The sequence below is a fragment of the Bacillus rossius genome, chromosome 13, assembly GCF_032445375.1.
Source record: "Bacillus rossius redtenbacheri isolate Brsri chromosome 13, Brsri_v3, whole genome shotgun sequence".
Lineage (NCBI taxonomy): Eukaryota > Metazoa > Arthropoda > Insecta > Phasmatodea > Bacillidae > Bacillus > Bacillus rossius.
This window is the reverse complement of record NC_086340.1, coordinates 29,673,523-29,693,350: the sequence shown is the minus strand read 5'-3', so window position 1 is coordinate 29,693,350 and position 19,828 is coordinate 29,673,523. Positions and strand designations below refer to the sequence as shown.

The 19,828-nt window shown below is 34.0% G+C and overlaps 1 protein-coding gene across 4 annotated transcripts in view; it reads right to left on the bottom strand.

The window, feature by feature from the left end:
• LOC134538418 (multidrug resistance-associated protein 1-like) overlaps positions 1–19,828 on the bottom strand; it is a 190,034-nt gene that overhangs the window by 155,807 nt on the left and 14,399 nt on the right. For 3 of the 4 annotated variants that reach the window (XM_063379723.1, XM_063379724.1, XM_063379725.1), the window contains exons 1-4: positions 18,348–18,519; positions 12,270–12,461; positions 10,726–10,900; positions 1,255–1,423 (exon numbers count right to left, since the gene is read on the bottom strand). In XM_063379723.1, the coding sequence (XP_063235793.1) occupies positions 1,255–1,423; positions 10,726–10,900; positions 12,270–12,461; positions 18,348–18,427 (616 nt within the window). In that variant the 5' untranslated portion in view covers positions 18,428–18,519. The other variant, XM_063379726.1, reaches the window with a different exon arrangement.

The following is a 19,828-nucleotide window of genomic DNA, read 5'->3' as shown; positions in this document are numbered from 1 at the left end:
TTTCTTGTGCCCCCATACACTTCGCTTGCATGAGTAGGATAATCAGTAGGAGTGTTTGGTGGCGCATGGATGCACCCTGGTGGTATGCTTAACTGGATACCCCCACGCTGCAAAATATTCGTATCACTTTCGTAGAACTGTTCACTTTTGTATTCATTTATGCGATCACGAATGGAAATTAGGTTTCGTCCCATTTTTACCACGAGAAATAACAGTATACAAAACATTCACGAGTATGCACGTATTTGTAAACACACCACCTTCCACAGTCTACACAAGAACGCGGCTTTCACGTGAAACACAGCCAGAAAATGGGAATTGTTAGCGCGGCGAAGCAGAGATGTCACAATGTGGTGGCCTAAAAACTTGTACTCTACAAGATGACGGACACTCTTCCAACTAGTTGTTCTTTGCTTTGTTTACAATCGCGAGGCACGGATGGCCATTCTTTAATATTTACGAACAAAAGTGTTGTGAATAACGTGACAATAAGATACTTGTGCTGAATATGCCATAAAATGATGGTTTCTTTTGATACTGAACTGAAACGAAATACAATCGGTAAATAAATTGTATAGAGTGAAGACGAATCTACGTTTTTTACCTTGATTTTGCATTTATCTCGGAATAGTCTAGATTTCGCATTTTATAGCGGAAAAAATATAATTTAGCATATTTTTGAATCTATTTCGCGAAAATGAAAAATCACCATCCCTATTTATACCAATAAATGTCCCTATTAATAAATAAAAATTAAAGAAACAAATTACAATAGTTGCTGATAGTAACCAAACAAATATTTTACTGTGCTAAGCAAAAGAGGAAGCCTAAAAATACTTAAAGGTTGTTAAATATTTTTTAGCAACAACTAAGAAAAATTAATGACATTTTTTTAAGGCTGCTTACCAATGTAACAGTTAAATATTTTAAAAGAGACCAGTTTTTAGTTGTAAATGGTGTAAATACATTTAATTATTCCTCAAGATAAATGAACAGATCACCCATAATTTTTTTTTGTCAATGAAAAAATATTATGAGTGTTCCTTCATTTATCTTAAGAATTGATTAAATATGCACTAAAATTTTGAAATATGCCTTTTTTTTCCCCTCACTGAAGGTGAAATTTTTAGCAACTACACACACACATAACATAAAACAAACACTTAGCATATTTAGAGCAAAAAGTTTAAAACATAATGCACAACTGTGTGAGAAAGGTAATGTACATAAATAACAAACAAACAAATTGCTCACCGAGAATACCCCAAAGGAAGTAGAGGGCCAGCGCTATCTGCAGTGGGGCCGACCAGATCATACTCAGGTAACTAGTGAGGTCCATGAAGCGCTGAGCATCCACCGACATGAGGTTTACTATCTCTCCCACAGTCGACTCCTTCCTGGCGCTGTTTGACATCTTCAGAGCCTGAGAAGGAAAAAACAACATGTTCCAAAACAATAATGCAATACTAGTGACGGGTAGAATCCCAATATCCTAAAATCCAAATATGGTATTTGAATCACCAAGAGTACCTCGAATATACCCCTCGAATCTGAATGTAGGTCTCAAAGGACAAAAATAAAGTAATGCACAGAAATAAAAAAATTTTAAATATGTACAAACTAAATTTATTTAATAAACATATTCACTAATTTTATTTAAATAATATATACTTAAAGTACAAAATATACTGGGGACAGTAGTAGGACTTCAGAGTTGACAGTGTTAAATTTTTGAATTTGCTACAGTAACTTCAATGTTGTTCGTTGAGTCTTTTTCCTTAAATATAAAATATTCTGAATGGTGTTTGAGGATTTGATTGGCCCATTCAATTCCTATACAAACCATCAAATAACTACTAATAACTCAAACACACATTTTATAAGAGCTAATCCAAGACATTTTATAAAAAAAAAGTTAGCGGAAGGTGGGCTTTCATTATTTTAGATGCCTCGGGCAACTCCAGGAACGGTTACTCTAGATAAGTAGGCTTACCAACTCTCCAACACCACCCCTCTTGTTAAGCAGTCTGTACTTCTCACAAGGGTCTGACAGCTGGGCATGTAAAACTCGACAACATCTGAGACTGTTTCAAAAACATTGACCTTGACCTTTGCATATTCTCAACATGTCTACCTCGACCCACCAGTCTCGATACATCTAAGACATTGCCTTTGACCTGTCGATATTGATGTGATGTTCTTGACAATGTCGTGCAAAATTCCACTTAAGGAGTTTATTTTTAAATAACAGTATATTTAATTGTATGTATGTATGTTAAATTCACTTGAGGCACACTAAACTAATGGCATAACTAAATTCCAAATTTTTTCCCAGGATATTTTCTAAGAAAATTTTATTAAATGTTTATACGTTAATAAAAATGAATGTAATAGCTAATGATGTTCGTTGTATAAGAGCTAAAACCAAATAAACTATTTCATATTAAATATCATCTATTTAATATTAAGTAAAATAGAAATTATTCCTGTAAGTCTATATTGCTTCTCTGATAAAAGTGTATTTCCTGAACATAATTTAGTAGCTCCTGTTATTGTTTAAGATATGAAAGTATCAATCATCAGCAAAATTTTAAGAAAAATCACCACTGGTATAAATAATACAGAAAACCTTACGAGCACAAATAAAATAACTTTAACGCTGAAAAAAGTTTATACATTAAAATTATTAGTAACATAAGTAGAGTCAAGATTTTGTGGTGTTATTTTAAGACAAATTTCGGTGTAAAGAAATACAAATTTCGGTGTTATATGGTTTTATTTTTTTGCTCATACCCACAGCAAAATTTTCTTGCTTTTCTGTACGACATGCAAATTTATTAAAACAAATATTAATAAACACTAAAACTCATGATCTAATTACAATTAAATTCATTTGCAAATTTATAGATAGTTAAGTTCATTTGCAAATTCATAAATTCAAACTTTTAAATATCTACTAAAAATTTCACGACTTAATTACAATCACATACACTACAAAATTAAACAATTAAGCACTTCCACAGTTACTAATAAGACGGTTTTATTGAAATGCCATCATAGTTAAATTTTCCGCATTTTCTGGAGTGAGACGTCGTCTTCTGTCATTAACTACCAGTGAGTACCTGGAAAATGAACGTTCTGCATCAACATTTGAGATTGCCCTTAAACTGGCTTGAGCAAATTTACTGTAGGCCCCTTTAAGGGAGCAAAGTACCTTTGCAACATCAATTTGGCTTGTTTCTGGCAATGAAAGTTCATCCTCAATTAGTTTTTTGAAAGCAACATAGCCATGTATGAATGTATCAATGGGAAGATGGGAAACAGAAGGCAAGTTATGCAGAGACTTCTGTAGGTTTGCATCTTCTATGCTAACCCTACTCACATTTCTTGGGTTGAACAGCAAATTAATGCCTCTTAGACAAGGATGTCGTTTAACAGATGAGTTTTGCCTCAAACGCTTATGTTTCTCACTCGCGACATGTTTCACAAGCGTATCGCGTCTCTCGTAGTCTAGCCTGCAGTTACAGAATTTGCACATTAAAATTTTATCACTGAAATAAAATCCTTCGCTGGAAAATTCTTTCGATCGGTCACTGGCAGAAACCTTCGTTTTAGGCATTATCAAAATGTTTTAATTACATAGGAAGAATTTAACCTCTTAATACGCAAAAACTTGCCGTGCTGGAAAGATCAAAACAATGGAGAATAGATGCGAATACAAACGCATACCGAATACCAACATACGTACGTGAAAATTAATACCGACATAAACATGTACTATTTATTATTTACAATCGTTACGTTAAGCAGGGTTAATTTTATTTTCATACCTTACGTACTTTATTTTAATAAAAAGTAAAAGCAATGCGCTTTAGTGTGTAATATTTTAATGATTAAAAACGTAATCTTAGAAAAACATATTTTGGACGTTTGTTATTTTGGTATTTACAGAAAGTGAACGGCGGCCATTGTATCATAGTTATCAACATCTTAAATTATTATGGTACACAAGATTACAGTTTAAAGAAAATATTACGTTAATTCCGAGACTTCATTTTAAAATCAATAATGAATCACCGTCGCATATAATATATATGGCTGCTAGTTACTGTCAGAAATATTTTATTGTGCTGAAGATAGTGAATTGTCCTTACAGAATGGGAAAAAAAAAAAAAAAAAACGTAAATAATCAGGATTCACAAAATTTCGTGACATATCGCGGATTTCGCACAATTTCGTTTTATTTTATGTTTTCAAGCGGGTTTCAGTGTTGTTTCGTTTTATCGCACATTACCATATAATCGTGCCTCTAAACATAAGCCATTAAAATTATCACCAGTATTATTTTTAGTTTTATGAATCAATGAGCACCTTTTATTTAATATGTTGATTGAGTGAAGATTAAAATACATAGAGTACTTCAACCACAGTAAACATGTATATTTGGTCACTATAATTTACATTAACTTGCACCAGTACATATTACCATTTACGGGTAACAACACATGAGTTACTTATCTAACCAAAATCTCACTATAGGTGGACTTCATGCTTCCAATATAGACACTGACATTATCAGGAATAAATATCTGCCCCCTTGGCTTTGCTTAATCTTCAGTCACATAAATATGGACCAATGGTTATTTATAGTTTGTATCCGATTCCTGATAAACGTAAGTTATTTAATTATCCTTTCAATGCAATCTCTCTTGGTAAAATTTACAACATATATCATAGGCACGATTATTTGATAATTCTGTCTAAACAATTACCAGATGACTGAGATTCCTCGTGAACCAATGTCTCAGTTTAGGCATAAAATAATTAGTGAGTACTTATATTATTAAATCCATGCCTTTCTTTATTACCATCAGATGAACAGATGTCACTAGTGATATTCTTATTTTTCTATAATCGTTACTAACAAATAACTAGCTACATCTGTACTCTTGCTATACAGTAAGATGTTAAAATTGTAAATATTTTCTTTCAAGCTTTCTTATTTTTATAATATTTCACAGTAAAAAGCCATTACATCCTTCATTTGTTGTCCATAGTTACACACTTTTTGAATAGCCCACCAAAGAGCAAAACATCATACTTCTGAGACACATAAATTAAACTAATCCTTCGCATAAACAAACAAAATAATTTACATACTTCGGGAAGAATTGTATTTTTAAAAATAGAAAACCTTTTAATCAAAGTAATCTGCACATAATGAATTTTGAGTTGTAAAAGTAGCTCCCTACTTATCCATCCTTTTTCCTTTTACTATTCATTAAAAATCAATTTAGTATGGCTGTAGAACATTTGTATGAAAAATTAATTGTAATGGTAAAATCTTAATAAACAGATATATGTTCTTTTCTAATGGTAGCCTTAAAATAACTTATTTATTAAGACAATTAACGAAAAAAAATAATTGTGGCACCATCTGCTATTCTAATTGCTTCAACATACATTATTTTTTTTAAGTTTTACTCTGCAATAGCAGAGGTGATATTACCATGATGAAACCAAAATAAAAGGGATATTTAAGTTAATAGACTGCAAAACACAAGATGAAAGTCAATACACTGCTTAACACCAAAATGCAAGGGGAAAAAAACAAACAAAATGCAGCAAAATTCACATAATTAACTCATGTAGTTCATTAAAATATATAATTAATTTCATAAATCTTTAATTTTGACTATTTAAAAAAGTAAAGTATTATGTAATAAGTAGAAAAAATTTATTTAGTTTTTAAGTATCTTTTTTAAAAGCAGTCCATAACTGATAAAAAAGAATATAAGTATACTGATATTGGGTTTTTATTGTTTTTAACATTTTATGTTGATTTTTTTTAATCATATAATAGTTTTGAAATAATAAGACAAGACAAAAATAAAAATTATAATTGGAAAATATCTATGTGGGGGCAAAAATTAAAAATCAATCAAATATATTTTTCTCCCTGCTTAAAAAAATATGTAGCTTTAGTAGTTCCAATAACACCATCTCTTGTTTTGATATTTTAATAATTTATATAATGCACAATAATTGAAAAATAAAAATAACAAAACCTGTAAAAGTATAAAACCATTAAGTCTTGGCTATAGACAAGCATTTAAAACTAGTGATGGGTCGATTCCGATTCCGGAATCGGTCGGTCCCACCGATTCCAGTGTAATCGTGGGATTCAGAATACAATGCTTTTGGAATCGACCATGACCGATTCCTGCATTGTTTTTAAGTTTGCAAAATACATCTCCTATGCAACGTAAGAAAATACTAAAATGAATGCAAATATAATTATTAAACTACATAATACAATCTTTTTTACGGAACTGATTTACGAATTACGGTGATTAACGTATTTATTTACTTGCACCGCCATTTTCCCTATAGTACAAATGCAGTATCTACTTTCCAGCTTTAAACGAAAGCATTTTTCGGAAATTAGGTTGCAGCAGCACTGCATTTAATAGTAAACCTTCAAAAATAACTAGACAAAACCATAAATGATTAAAGAAAATTATGTAAATGTAAACGGCAAGTAAAATAACTTAAACGTTAACTATTTGATCATGGCAGCTACATTTGCCATTGTAAACAACCTAATTTTTTGTTTGTGATACCGGCCATGGTAAACCATACGGCCATGAACCAAATCTTTGGTGACGTGAACGTGAAAATTAAGATGTTTCACATCTCTGCACGTTAAACTATAAAGAATTAAAGGAAATAATTTTTGAACGAGATTTTACCCAAATTCACAGTGGATTACTGCGACCATATTAAAATAAGTTTAAAAGCAACATAACCAAATTGCTGTAAATCGGCGTTCTTGTGCGTGTTCAGCGATGCTCTTTTTACATTAGATATACAGTAAACTCCCGGTATATCGCGCCTCGATTGATCGCGGAATCGGGTATATCGCGGGTCAAACCATGTCCCCCAGTCAGAAATGAATAATAATAATGGAATAAATGGTTGACAGCCGATTAGGATAATTTTGCGTTGTAACTAACAAACTAAGCATCGGGCAGAAAAAAGCCTAGGCGTAGAAAATGTCCGCAGTAAAATTCTAAACAAGATATCTCCGTACATTATTCCTCTATCTTGTAGGGTTTTCAAATTATGGTCCAATCCAGCCCAGTGATATTTTCTGAAACACTAGTTCTTAACGTCGCTTTATCTCACAAATGAAGCATCGGACAGGGGACCTGATAAAGCCCACCGTCCAGCGACATCCAGCGTGACTCGGCTGGGGATTGATGTTGGATAGGCTTGGTTGTCGGCAAGCGCTGGGTAGGGAGAGACGAGCCGAGAATATGGAGAGAGGTATAGATTAGAGCGGGCAGAAACTTGAAGAGGGGGAGTGGGGGAGGGAATGTGTTCACTCAGCACACAGGCAGAGCATGAGTCACTTGACTGAGCAGCGTTCCTGCGTACAAGGCAAAATCAGGTAGTCCGGTGTTTAAAATTCCACTCCAGAATCTTAATTGGTACTTTACTGGACATCTGTATATAAATGTTTTGTTACAACTTAAACCTACAGACGTAATATTATTGGGTAATTCATTGTATTATACAAGTTCATCTTTTTACTTTGGTATAATATTTTAACATTAAATAGTAAAGTAAATCGGCTAGCGTATTTTTAATCTTTGCCCAGGAATTCCCAGTGGTCCAATATTTACGTGAACCATACTGTACCACTTTTGCCGTGAGGTAGTAAACAAGTCCCGGAAATGTTTATGTGTAGCGGTCTCCCGACCTTTAAACAGAGGCTGGGGAATATAACACTTGCCGATCCGAGCCACACACACTCAGCAACTCGACACAGTGTTTGGTGAAATAAGTAAAGACAAAGTTTAACACGGTTTTTAATACGGCGTCACTGATTGCGCTAAAATTAAATTAGCGCAATTTTTGTTTCCCACATGTGACCATTTATAATTTACTGTAAGCATGGATAATAAAGTTTAACCACTTGACACGATAGACGATTCTTTATTTTTTATTGTACGAATGCTAGAATCGTTTTTTTCCTGTATCTGCGGCCTGCTTCTACAAAAGACAAGCTATCTGTAAGTAAATCTAGAACTTTTATTTTGTCAATCAAACTCGGTACTTTGCGATTCATATTCGGTTTGAAGTATCACTACGGCCTTTCTTTTTAGAAGACTTTGACCACAGAATCGTGTGTAACCGCACACACTGCACTTACTTTGTTACGGACACTTAGACGAAGCAGATACTGTGGCTGACACCACGAGACTGGCAGCAGCTTGTGTGCCGCACGTGTGTATGGCGGCGTGTGGCGCGCTCGTAGGCCGTGCGACAAACTGCGCGGCACGCGGAAAAATAAAAACAATTCAACATTTAATATTTATCTTTAAAATTTATTATTTTTTATTTTTTCACCCGTGTTTAGTGAAAACTGCGGATGCAAAGTCCGCACAAAGGCGGGCCGTCTATACTGTGCGTGCTTGCCGACCTATTAGAACACAGGCGGTGTTTTATGCCTTTTGACCTTGGTCACATCGAAACATCGCGGTTATGCAACAACGCGGGTAAAAGTTATGTCCCCCGACAACCGCGTTAAATAGGGAGTGTACTGTATTTTGGAAAGGCAGTTGGCTAATCTGAATTTCCAAACAGCTGCTGAAACGTTCGTAAATATTTATTACCAAACATAAACAATCTTTTGAAAGTAGTTGTGTTTAACAGAATCGTTTCTGATAAATTTCTGAAATGAATTAAATGTTAACACGCAATTTTTTGAAGAGTTTAAATATTTTGTGTAAGAAAATCTCACCATAAAATGTGGAAACTTTGAGATGCTAAAACATGCACAGAATGTTCTTAGTCAAGAACAGAAAATTTATTTTCTCTTTACGGTTGTGAAGAACTGCAAGACTGGATGGATTTACCTATTCTTTTCACCAAGTGAGATAATTAAGTTCTAGGTAATATATTAAAACTTAAGCATCTCTGACATTTTATTTTAGTGTAGTGCATATTTGTTTCTTGTCATTTCCATCATAATGAGATAATAAAGTTTTATTTTTACATTTCCCCCTTTTTATTTTTTTTCGTCCAGGTCCCTTGAAATATGTATCAACGAGGTTATATTGTCATTTAATTTGGATCATTATTTAGTTGTGCTTGAAAATAAAATTCTTAACTTAAACGTACAAACCTCTTTTTTTACAATTAATTAATTGAGTTGATAATGTAAGGTATCTAAAGTTGGTTAAGTTATAACATTATTTACAAAATAAGTCATAAGACATCTTTGATTATTGGCAGTGTTTGAACACATGTTTCGTCTAACTATATGCAAGGTTAAAAGGCCAAATTGTGCTAGAAATTCAAGGTAGCATAACTTGATGGTAATGAACATACTTTTTAACATTATATAAGCTGTATAAAATGTTAATTTCTGCACAGAAAATGAAACATAATGCAATTATATTTTTTAAGTCATAATTATTTTTTTTCTGAGTATATTACTCTGTTGAACATTGTCAGCTAAAAATTAAGGAATCGGAATCGGATTCGAAGAATCGACCCTTTAATTTAAGAATCGAAAATGGAATCGGAATCGGTATATTTTAGGAATCGGCCCAACACTATTTAAAACATTTTTAGCTGTACTTTTTATGTTTATATTTAAAACACTCAGGTGAAATAAGAAACACTACAGAAGAACACTAAATACTTTAGTTCCAGTTTGTTTTTCAATTTAATCTCATTAATATAATATTTTTGTAGTGTTTTATGTACACTTTTTAAGTGTCTTACCATGAATTGTGGAAGCAAATGATCAACGTAATTGTGCTAGATATGTACTTATTACACATGTTTTAATTTTTAATGAAGATAAAGATGAAATCCACTATTTTTAATAACAAAATTTGCTTTATTATAACACCATCAAATCTTGGCTCTAGCAATAGTCTCCAGTCTTTCACGTGACAAATGAAAGTTATAGTTTCCAGGGGTGGCTTTTGTTTATTACCTATTACAGCTCAAAGTCTTCAGATATAAAAGTAAATAAAAGACGTTCACCAGTAAACAGCACGCAAAAATGGTATAAGGGATGCATTTTATATGCACAGCATGTAGTTTTTCAACTAAGCTGTGAACATCACTGAAAAAAAAATGGCATACAGGCATACAGAGCTCAAAAATGGAATGAGTGAGACAGTAAGTATGCAAGACAAATAGTTTTTCAAATAAGCTCTTTTCAACTTGCTAGACAAACAAATAATTCCCGGCGGCTTACCGAAATCCACGTGTTTCTAATGGTTTTCCAACCACCAAAAAAATTGCCGGCTAATTCCAGGTTTCCTGATTTTCCCAGATAGATGGCCACCCTAGTAACTCACCAGTTTACCACAGTCACATTCAAATAATAGCTGATCAAAAATAACACACTCACCCTACTGTTCCAAGGCCAGTAAGTTGCAAAATCAGCAATTTTGAAACACACTTAATCCTCATACATTCCAAACTTTTTTTTAGTTTAATATCATTTTCATACTTAAATCATTTCGGTCTCACAATCTTTGTGCATCATGTACACACTTGTAATTAAGACAATGTGAACACGTTTCTTTAATCTGAGTTAATGGACAATGACTTTTTTTTCCAACGGCCGAATACAAAAGATCTGAGATGAGTTTGGATGGACTGTAACTAACAAACCGGCCTCGTGCAAAGCTTCACCTTTCGATAAATGGTAGAGATGAGGGCAGTGCGAATGTGCATCCCCACGATGAACATCCGGTTGAAGTACTGCGCAAGGATCAAGGTTTGGACGGAAGCCGTGACGAACATCAGCAGGGCGTACAGGATCCCCTTCCACAGTGGATCATCCCCCTCCACAAACGTTATGAGCAACCTGCGAATACACCATTTTCTCTTCGTAATCCAATTATTGCAAACCATGCTGATATTAATATAGAGTGGGTTAGCAAAACAAACTCTAGATATAAAAGGATTACGGAAGTTAACACACCATTTAGCACCGAAATGTAACTAAAACTTGACATCAATCTGCAGTTCAACAGCACTTAACTCAAGTTACAAATATTTTTATCTTTTACTATGGTAAATTCATTTAATTTAATTTATTAGCATGAATTTTTACCAAAATTTATGGACCAAACATATTAGAAAAAATTAACATTTAATTGTTTTATATTTCATCAGTTTTAGTAACACTTTTTAAATTAACTTATTTTTCAAACACACAAAAAAAAAAATAATTTTTATATTTATTAGTAGGTTTGTTATAGACATGCTTATAACTAATGATATTATTGTATCACGTGTCAGTCAAAATATGACTATTTTTAGTGAAATAGGTATTAAGAAATATATTAGTTTCATATTAGCTGAATAAAATACTATTTTTATAAATAAAGACCACATTTAAAAATAAAAACAATAACACCAAAATTGCCGGTTTTACAATCGAAATTGACCTAAAAATAAAACCATGAAATCTTGTCGCTGATAATTAATGATAAAAGTTTGTCTCAAAGGTTGAAAAAGCTTAAGAAAGAATTGTCATAGAAGTGAACATTGTTAAACACAGATGTTTAAAACACTACAGCAAATAATTAGAATTAATTTCATTACAAACAAAAAATTATTTTGTATCCAGATGGCAAAAAGGTTTAGGGGTGGGGTGGAGTCATTTTCATTTTGAATTTAATTATCGACAATCGACATGACACGGATTTTACACACCCACTCCGTAACTTACTACCTCTATGCCAAATACAGCACACCCTCTATAAAACAAAGCTTAAAAGGGCTGAATTGTTTGTACTTGTTACAGAGTTCACTATAAAGAGGTGTTAAGGAAACAAGGCTACAATATCAAATTAACAAATTTCCCACTATTCCAAGACATAACACAGAAATTTTAGTGTATTAAAACTGCAGTGTCCATATATAGCAATTTTTTTTTAAATCCTTTTTTACAACTATTTTTCTATCCCATTCATATAAGAGATGCACCAACTTTCCATTTCCATGAAACTTTATCAATCAGTACATAATATGCCAAGAAAAGAAATCAGCCAAAACAGTATCAAAATATTATTTTAATGAAGCTGGAAAAATAGACGTTTAAAGTACAAACACGACATGGAAAAAAAAATTTCTTCTTAGCAATGTTACTAATGTTACCGAAGCTTTGCAGAACACGTGGTTACTTGTTATCAAACTAAATGAAATAAATTAGCACATCTCCTACTGACCTGAGAATCTGAGGACTGATAAACATCAGTATGTCCTGTCCCAGTTTCAACATGGATCCAAAAATAAATGGTAGCCCGAATGCTTTGAAAATTGCAGGCAGGACTGATGCTTGACGTTTCTTGCCTTGCTTGCCGCTCACAAAATCCACACTGCCAGACAACTTCCGAAATGACGCCTTCGGGCTCGGGACCCTTCAAAAACCAACAAATACGTTAAACACCGACACCACTAGCAGTCTGCACCTATTCAAAAAATATTTGATATTCATAAATGCAAAATTGAATAATTTTTTTAAATCATTCATTACCAATAGACACAGGAAAGTGGGACTCATTCACAGAATATTTAAATAAAGAGTGTGTAACATGTATGAAGCCAAAAAAGTTTAACAAATTTGGATTTGTTTTCTGCAATAGTACCCAGGCCTACATGCTTTTTATTTGTAACAAATAATATACGACTATGTACAAAAATAATTAAAATTACTCTATTTTTATGTATATAATCACAATCAGTCGTATCAACAAAACAATTCATAAAAAGAAAATTTTACTGGTAAAAAAATTTATTAACAGTTTTTATTTCTTGAATTTTACATCATACGACTTATAATTACATATTACTACATAAATACTAATATATTGTACATATTTACATCATACTACATATATATTTATCTTCATGTAGATTTCGACGAAATCTAAAATTATAGCCATTACAGTTTACATATACAGATATATTACCTTTTATAAACACCCTACTGTCGTAATTTTGCACAAATGACTTCAAAACTGATTCATAAAATACGGTAATGGAAAATCTTGGTTGAGGTCGTTAATGAAGTAGAAATGGGGAAGGTTTTGAGAAACACCAAAATTACTTTAACTCCCATAGTAAGAAAAATATCACATCCGTTTGAAGGTATTATACCTCATAAGTAATACCAAAAACTTTTGTCTAAATAGATTTTTGACATGAAAACCTTAACTGCACGGGGTGGAAAGAAACAAAGGTTGGAGAGCAAAAAAAATTGTATCTTCCCTTAGTAGGCATACCATTGAATGATGTTCAAATTTGAAATAGAACATACAAAATCATAATTTTCGCTATCACATATGTTATTAAAATAGATCTTATTTATTGTGAAACCTTAAAATATTTATGCACAACTTTTGCACAAAATAATTTTTTTATGACCAACCATTACTGCAAGGGGTGGAAAATAAGAGGGGTTGATGGACTAAAAAATTAATCTCTCTCTTAGTAAGTTCATTATCAAACCCATTCAAATAGTTTGTAACAAACAGGGGTTGGAATAAAAAAATTAATTAATAAAACTTCTATACCATGTACACTATCAAATCCATTTTATTTTTTAACTTTTTAATTTTATTTAAAAAATGTTGTCTTAAGTAAATGTTTATTTAACCAGGGTGAAAATAAGAAGGATTAAAATACTAAAAAAATAATGTGTTTTTTAGTAGGTATACTATCATCTATCAAATATGTTATAAATGACACTACTTCTACACTATTCAATGCTGCATGAATTGAGTTAAAAACATTCAGAACATTTCTGCTGTATGTAATATGAGAAAATGTTCAAAAATCATTTTGGAATAGAGAACATATTGGATGTTATGTACATCAAGTTCTTAAAATGTTCCAGAAGTTTATAGAAATGTCCAGAACATTTCCAGAAGATATGGGTACATTGAAATCTACTTACGTCTGTAGACTGTGCCGAAAGGGATTTTTTTACAGAGTTATGCATCAATTTTTTTTGTGACCTCACATGAAGTGTTAAAAAAAAAATTATTGGTATGTTTAAATATGATAAGAAAATTATTTGACATTCATGAATAATTTGAATTTGATACTTGATCCAAAATTAGATTCAAATAAAAAAAAACAGGATTTGCAGAATTTTCAAGATTACTCTTGCTGGTATTGATAAAATCAAAGATATTCTAAATGTTACCAAAAAATGAAAAACAGAAAACATAATTTTGCACAAAATTACAATTATGAAAAATTAGGAATCCTTACCCAAAGTCAGTCCAAAAAATCCTTTGAAAGGCAAAAAAATAATTTAAAATGTTATTAGTACAAAACATCCATCATCCCTAACAAACCACATAAAACTATTTAATTCTGTAGCAAATAAATGTATGTACCTGCATACATGATGGCTAATGGGTCCCCCCCTACCTGAGCGCCAAAGATCCCGAATAACTTTCAGTTTTTAAAATTTCGCTAGATATTCAAATGGTGTTAGCTTGCAGAAAGAATAAAAAAAATTTTGGAGTTGAAATGGATGATCTGTTCACTTATTTTGCCTCTAGAATGTATTTTTCTGAAATTGTTAATGGCTAAAACTGATGTTACCAAAACTAATATTAGGTATGAAAAATGTGGTACCGGATCTTAGAAGCACCGTATGGACTTGCAATTACACCTTGATCTTTATTTATAAACAATAAAAAAATTAAATAATTAATTAATGTATGAATGAAGAGTAAAGGTCTCATTGACATCACTGTCAATGAGACGATGCGGGGTGATGATATAACGGAATGCATTGGTAGGGAGGAAAAACAGGAAAACTCAGGAAGAACTCAGCCTGTTCACGCAATGTCAGCCACCTTACCCAGGTTTGATCAGACAGGGAATTGAACCCAGACTTCCCTTGGTGGGAGGTGAGTGGACTGAACACTCTTCCACCAAGACGCTTTCTAAACCATTAAAAATTAAAAGAAAATAACAGTTGTTGACCATGTTAGCAACACAATAAGTCTAAACAAACCAGTCGTCCACTTCCACGATTTCTGTAACCATAACTTGAATACAGTGTAAATGTAATTCAAATTACTTCACTAATCACCCCTCAAAGTAATGATGTTCGATTTGAGCGGTTTTGAAGTAACGAAGCCAATTGACAATGGAAAATGATTTCAAGTAGACTGGTCATAAATTCTAAGTACTGTAACTGTAGCGCTCTTTCATCTACGTGAATTTTTTATTTCTGTGTGCCCACAATGGCAACCACGATGCTTACCCTTTTATTGTAAGCTATTAATTTCCTTTATTACCTACTTACTTGAGCTCACTAAAATAGGTGCAGTAGGTTTTATTACGCAGAAATATTGGCTACATTAATGGGTGTTCAACCATGTTTATACCATGCCATCCAGCAAATCAGCAGCAGCTCTGGTGAAAAAGGCCAGAAGCTTTCAGAGAAAGTTTAACTCGCGCCTGCCAAGATGCACTAGTGGTGAGTCATGTGGCTAGTGATTTAAGTGATATACAGTAAAACCTTTTTGTTGCGACCCCATTTATTGCGACCACCTCTCTATTACAAACCAATTTCGAGGAACCGTGAAAAAATTAATTGCCGAAAATCCGAAGAAAATCGGACAAAAAATATGTTTCTTGTGGTGAGTAGCGTGTTACTGCGTTTCTCTTGCCGAGTGCTGTACTGCCGTAGGCAGCGCATATCTAAAAATAGATACCACTTCCTGTCGACCGCTGTCAGTGCTTGACAACCCCCATTCCACATCCATTTCCCAGCAGGGTGCAGACAAAGGTTTTTGTGGCAACGTGTTTACGTTTAGCTTTTTGCGAGTTTCTAGTGTGGTACGCAGTTAAGGCAAAGCTACCTGCTGGATTTCTCTTGATTTTGATTACTATCGGTTGACAATGTTTGCTTAGTTTTTGTAGTCTGATTTGGTATATTTTCTGGCTTGAATTTGTGAACTATTGTTGATAACTTATACAGGTTTTTTTCTTTCCCCCCCCCCCCCCCCCCCCGATTTTGTGTATTAAGACTTAATAAATAAAGTACCATTAAATATTAATTACTATTAATACAACTCAGGAAACACCCTCCGGCCGCAGTGTGTGAACATGATAGTCGGCCGCTCGCTCGCCCTCTCTCAGCCTCTCCCCGTACCGTGCGCTGCGGCCGATCTTGGATGCTGCGTGTACTTGTTAACAATCACGTTATTTACTTCATTTTAACGAGGAGAGTAAAAATATATTAAAACTGTCAGCAAATTGATAAAAGCTTTGTGTGTCCCCAAAACAGGGCACAACACTGGGCCGCCAATTGTTTTCATTCAAAACGTGGCTAAAGAACTTGTATGGATCAGGCTGAAAACATCCGACAATACGTGTAGGTTATAAGGAATCTTGTTATAAATTGAGATGTTATGTTTTTCGAGTAGATATACACAGCGACCGACTGGATGCACGCCCGCCTAGACTTGTTTTAACTGCCGCAGCGATGTTTATTTTAACAGCTCAAGCAATTATCTTTTCCCGTGGGTTGACAGAAAAAGGTCGCTTCACCCAGCATAAAAAAAAAAAGGCTACGCCACTTATTCCCCAAGCAGGAAACACACTGGCTGCCGTCTGTATCCCCCGCATTTATCTTTCTTTTAACATTCCACGTCTCGCCTCTCTCTCGCGCGAGCAATAATGAATCGACCACAGATTGGGCCGTTTTATGCTTTGTTTGGTGACAGTAGCTTGATTTTATTTCCTTTTCATAGGACCCTTGCTATTAAAATACATTTATATTTAAGTTTGAAAGCTTGTAAATTCCTTGCAAGAGATTACTGAACTCGAACTTGGTGTGAAAAGTGACATATTTTGACATACTTTTTTTTGGGCGTGTTTGTTGGGGAGGGAGGGGTCCAAAAATATTTACAATGTTCTTTCCCCTCCCTCACCACTTTAGTACCCCATTCATAATAGCCCAATTTTATGGGAGAAGGGAGGGTGAAAAGAGCATTTTCTACTGGAGGTTTTTCAAAGGGGAGCGAAGTTGGGGTGTTATAAGGGAGGACACTAGATGGTTTGTGTTTTTTGGAGGGATGAGCTAGCCTTGAAGAATGTTACAGAGGGGAGGGCGTCATGAAGCCACTGCCGCCAGCCAGCAGGGCGAGCTTCGTGTGCACCCACTCGCGTTGCAGAACCTACCGCTGCCATATGTTTAAAGGAAATGTCCCATTATTTTTCTGCTATTCTTACATGAACATTATTGGAAGTATTAAAGCCGACACAAAAATACGCTGTGAGTTAAAATGAACAGATTTTAATAATCTTTCATTTCATTTTTTTTTAATTTTTTTCTGATTTTCACATTTTGGTCAAAATGTCCAATTTTTTGACGGTTCCCGAGAATGTATTCATAAAATCACTGCTTCGTTAAATCCGGGGTTCGTGACATCTGGGTTCTAGTGTATTTAACTACGGCAAGCAAGAAATCGTACATGTAATCTAACCAGTAAAAATAAACTGTCTTTTGACATATTTTCTTTAGAGGTAGCCTGTAGGGCGAGGGACTTGTCATGAAGGTTGAAGTGGGTTTAAAGCAAAGCCGTCTAACATTGTGAGTGACAGCATCCTGCCATTGTACAGCTGGTTTCTTAGCGAGTAGCGGTTTGGGAGGGAGGGGGGGTTGAAATCAACTGAAAATTTCGGAAAACATCTATTAAGACCCTATTCCTGGGAACCGTGAGGGGTCGTTTCAGAGAGGTTTGACTGTAGTTAACAAATATGCATTTAGTAAACAACAGACACTGAAATTATGTTAAAAGGTTAAAAAATACTTATGTTTCTTTATAATTAGAAACATAAAGTTTATGCTTGTTTATTCTTATTATATACCGTATCAGAGCTTCTATATTACATTAAAACATAATTATTTTGTAACACAGAAATGTTTTTTATGCCTACTTCACTAGAATATCTTATACCCAAGACCTATTATATAAAAGAAAGAACCCATGAATTTCATTACGATGTTAAATCTCTAAATGTATGTATGAATGTATTTTTAATCTATTTGGAAATACAATTAACACTGTGGACACATTTTAACGGGAGAATTGTAGTCATTGAATTGGTTGTCCTCAAACACACTTCAATTGTTGGGAAACCAATTATTATTTTGTTTAACATGTGCTCTTATGGGATTAGAGTTGTTTTCCTGGAACGAATTAGGGCTATTCAAAAGTTCAAGACGTGTGGAGAACGTGATAATAAATAAAGGCGACGTAGCAGACACTCACTTGTCGTACTTCCTCCTGGTCGCCTCCCAGTGCTTGTCGAAGACAGGCACAATCTCCCGGGCCGTGTCCTGGGGGTTCATGTTCCACAAGTCCTTAATCTCCAGGGGCTTGCTGTCACCCTCTCCCTGCCCTACCTTCGACCGCGACACAAGAGCCCAGCACACCGTGCATGTATGACGCACTCACTTGTCGTACTTCCTCCTGGTCGCCTCCCAGTGCTTGTCGAAGACAGGCACAATCTCCCGGGCCGTGTCCTGGGGGTTCATGTTCCACAAGTCCTTCATCTCCAGGGGCTTGCGGAAACCTCTCCACGCCAGCCGGTCGAACCACGAGAAGAACAGCTTCGACAGGAACGAAGCATTCTGCTCCGGGCATGGGTTCTGAAATTAAAAGATTTTTCACTTAGATTGCGATAAGACAGAGTACAGTGGACTATCATACCAAAGTACATAACTTTAAAGTACTACTATATCTACGTATTTAGATCCCAACAAGTTACTTTCATTACTAAGCACTAGGCTTTTGCTAATAGTTTTATTCCTTCATTTGAATAAAATTTTCAATCAAATAAATTATTTACAAATGTGTATTATATATTTTACAAATAAAAAATAAAAAATTAAGTAAAACCTTTTTTCTTCACTTCACAGAAGTCCAAGGAAAATTGATGTAAAATACAGTAAGATGAAAATGAGAGAAACATGTGGAACCACAATTCAGTGGTGTAAAATTCAAGGAAAAGTATTTTTATATTTTAGAAATAAAATGTAGACAATAATTTTCCTCTTATCTGAATGTCGCAAGCATGCAATATTTCATCGAATTGCACCAAAATTCCACTTTAAGAATTATAAAAGGAGATGGAGGGATTTTTTTTTTTAAATTGATGTGTACAAAAACTTCCTCTGCTGGTCTCTTCTCCACTTTTCTCCTACTCTCTTCACTTATCTCCTGCTTTCTCTACCTTTCTAAAAAATATTTTTATTCCACTTTTTCTCCATGTTTCGCAAATTTGGTTTAAAAATTTTAAAAAATTCACTGTATAATTATTACATTTGACTGAAAAATATTTAATACTTGTGAATACTACATATCTGATTTTTAATAAGATTTAAAATAAAAAATAAAAAGTTTTGCAGAGAATTTCTCACCACAAGCCTTTATTTTTTGTAAGCAAATTAAAGTAACAAATTTCTTTGGCGTTCAAGTACCGATACTTTGCAAGTGTCTTGCAGATGTAAATGCAAGAAACATTATGTCCTGGACGCAGGACGCTCACCTCGACTGGTGGGTATTCTGAAAACGTTGGAGCAGCATCGCTGACGCAGTTCAGTAAAAACAAAGCCAGCACCAACGGGTAGTAGACGATGTATATCACAAACTTGTGCTGCAGTTCTGGGTCGACATCCTGGGACAAAAAAAAAGTTTTCACACATTAACCTTAGTTTGTGAAGTCAACGAACAGTCCGACACGCATCATC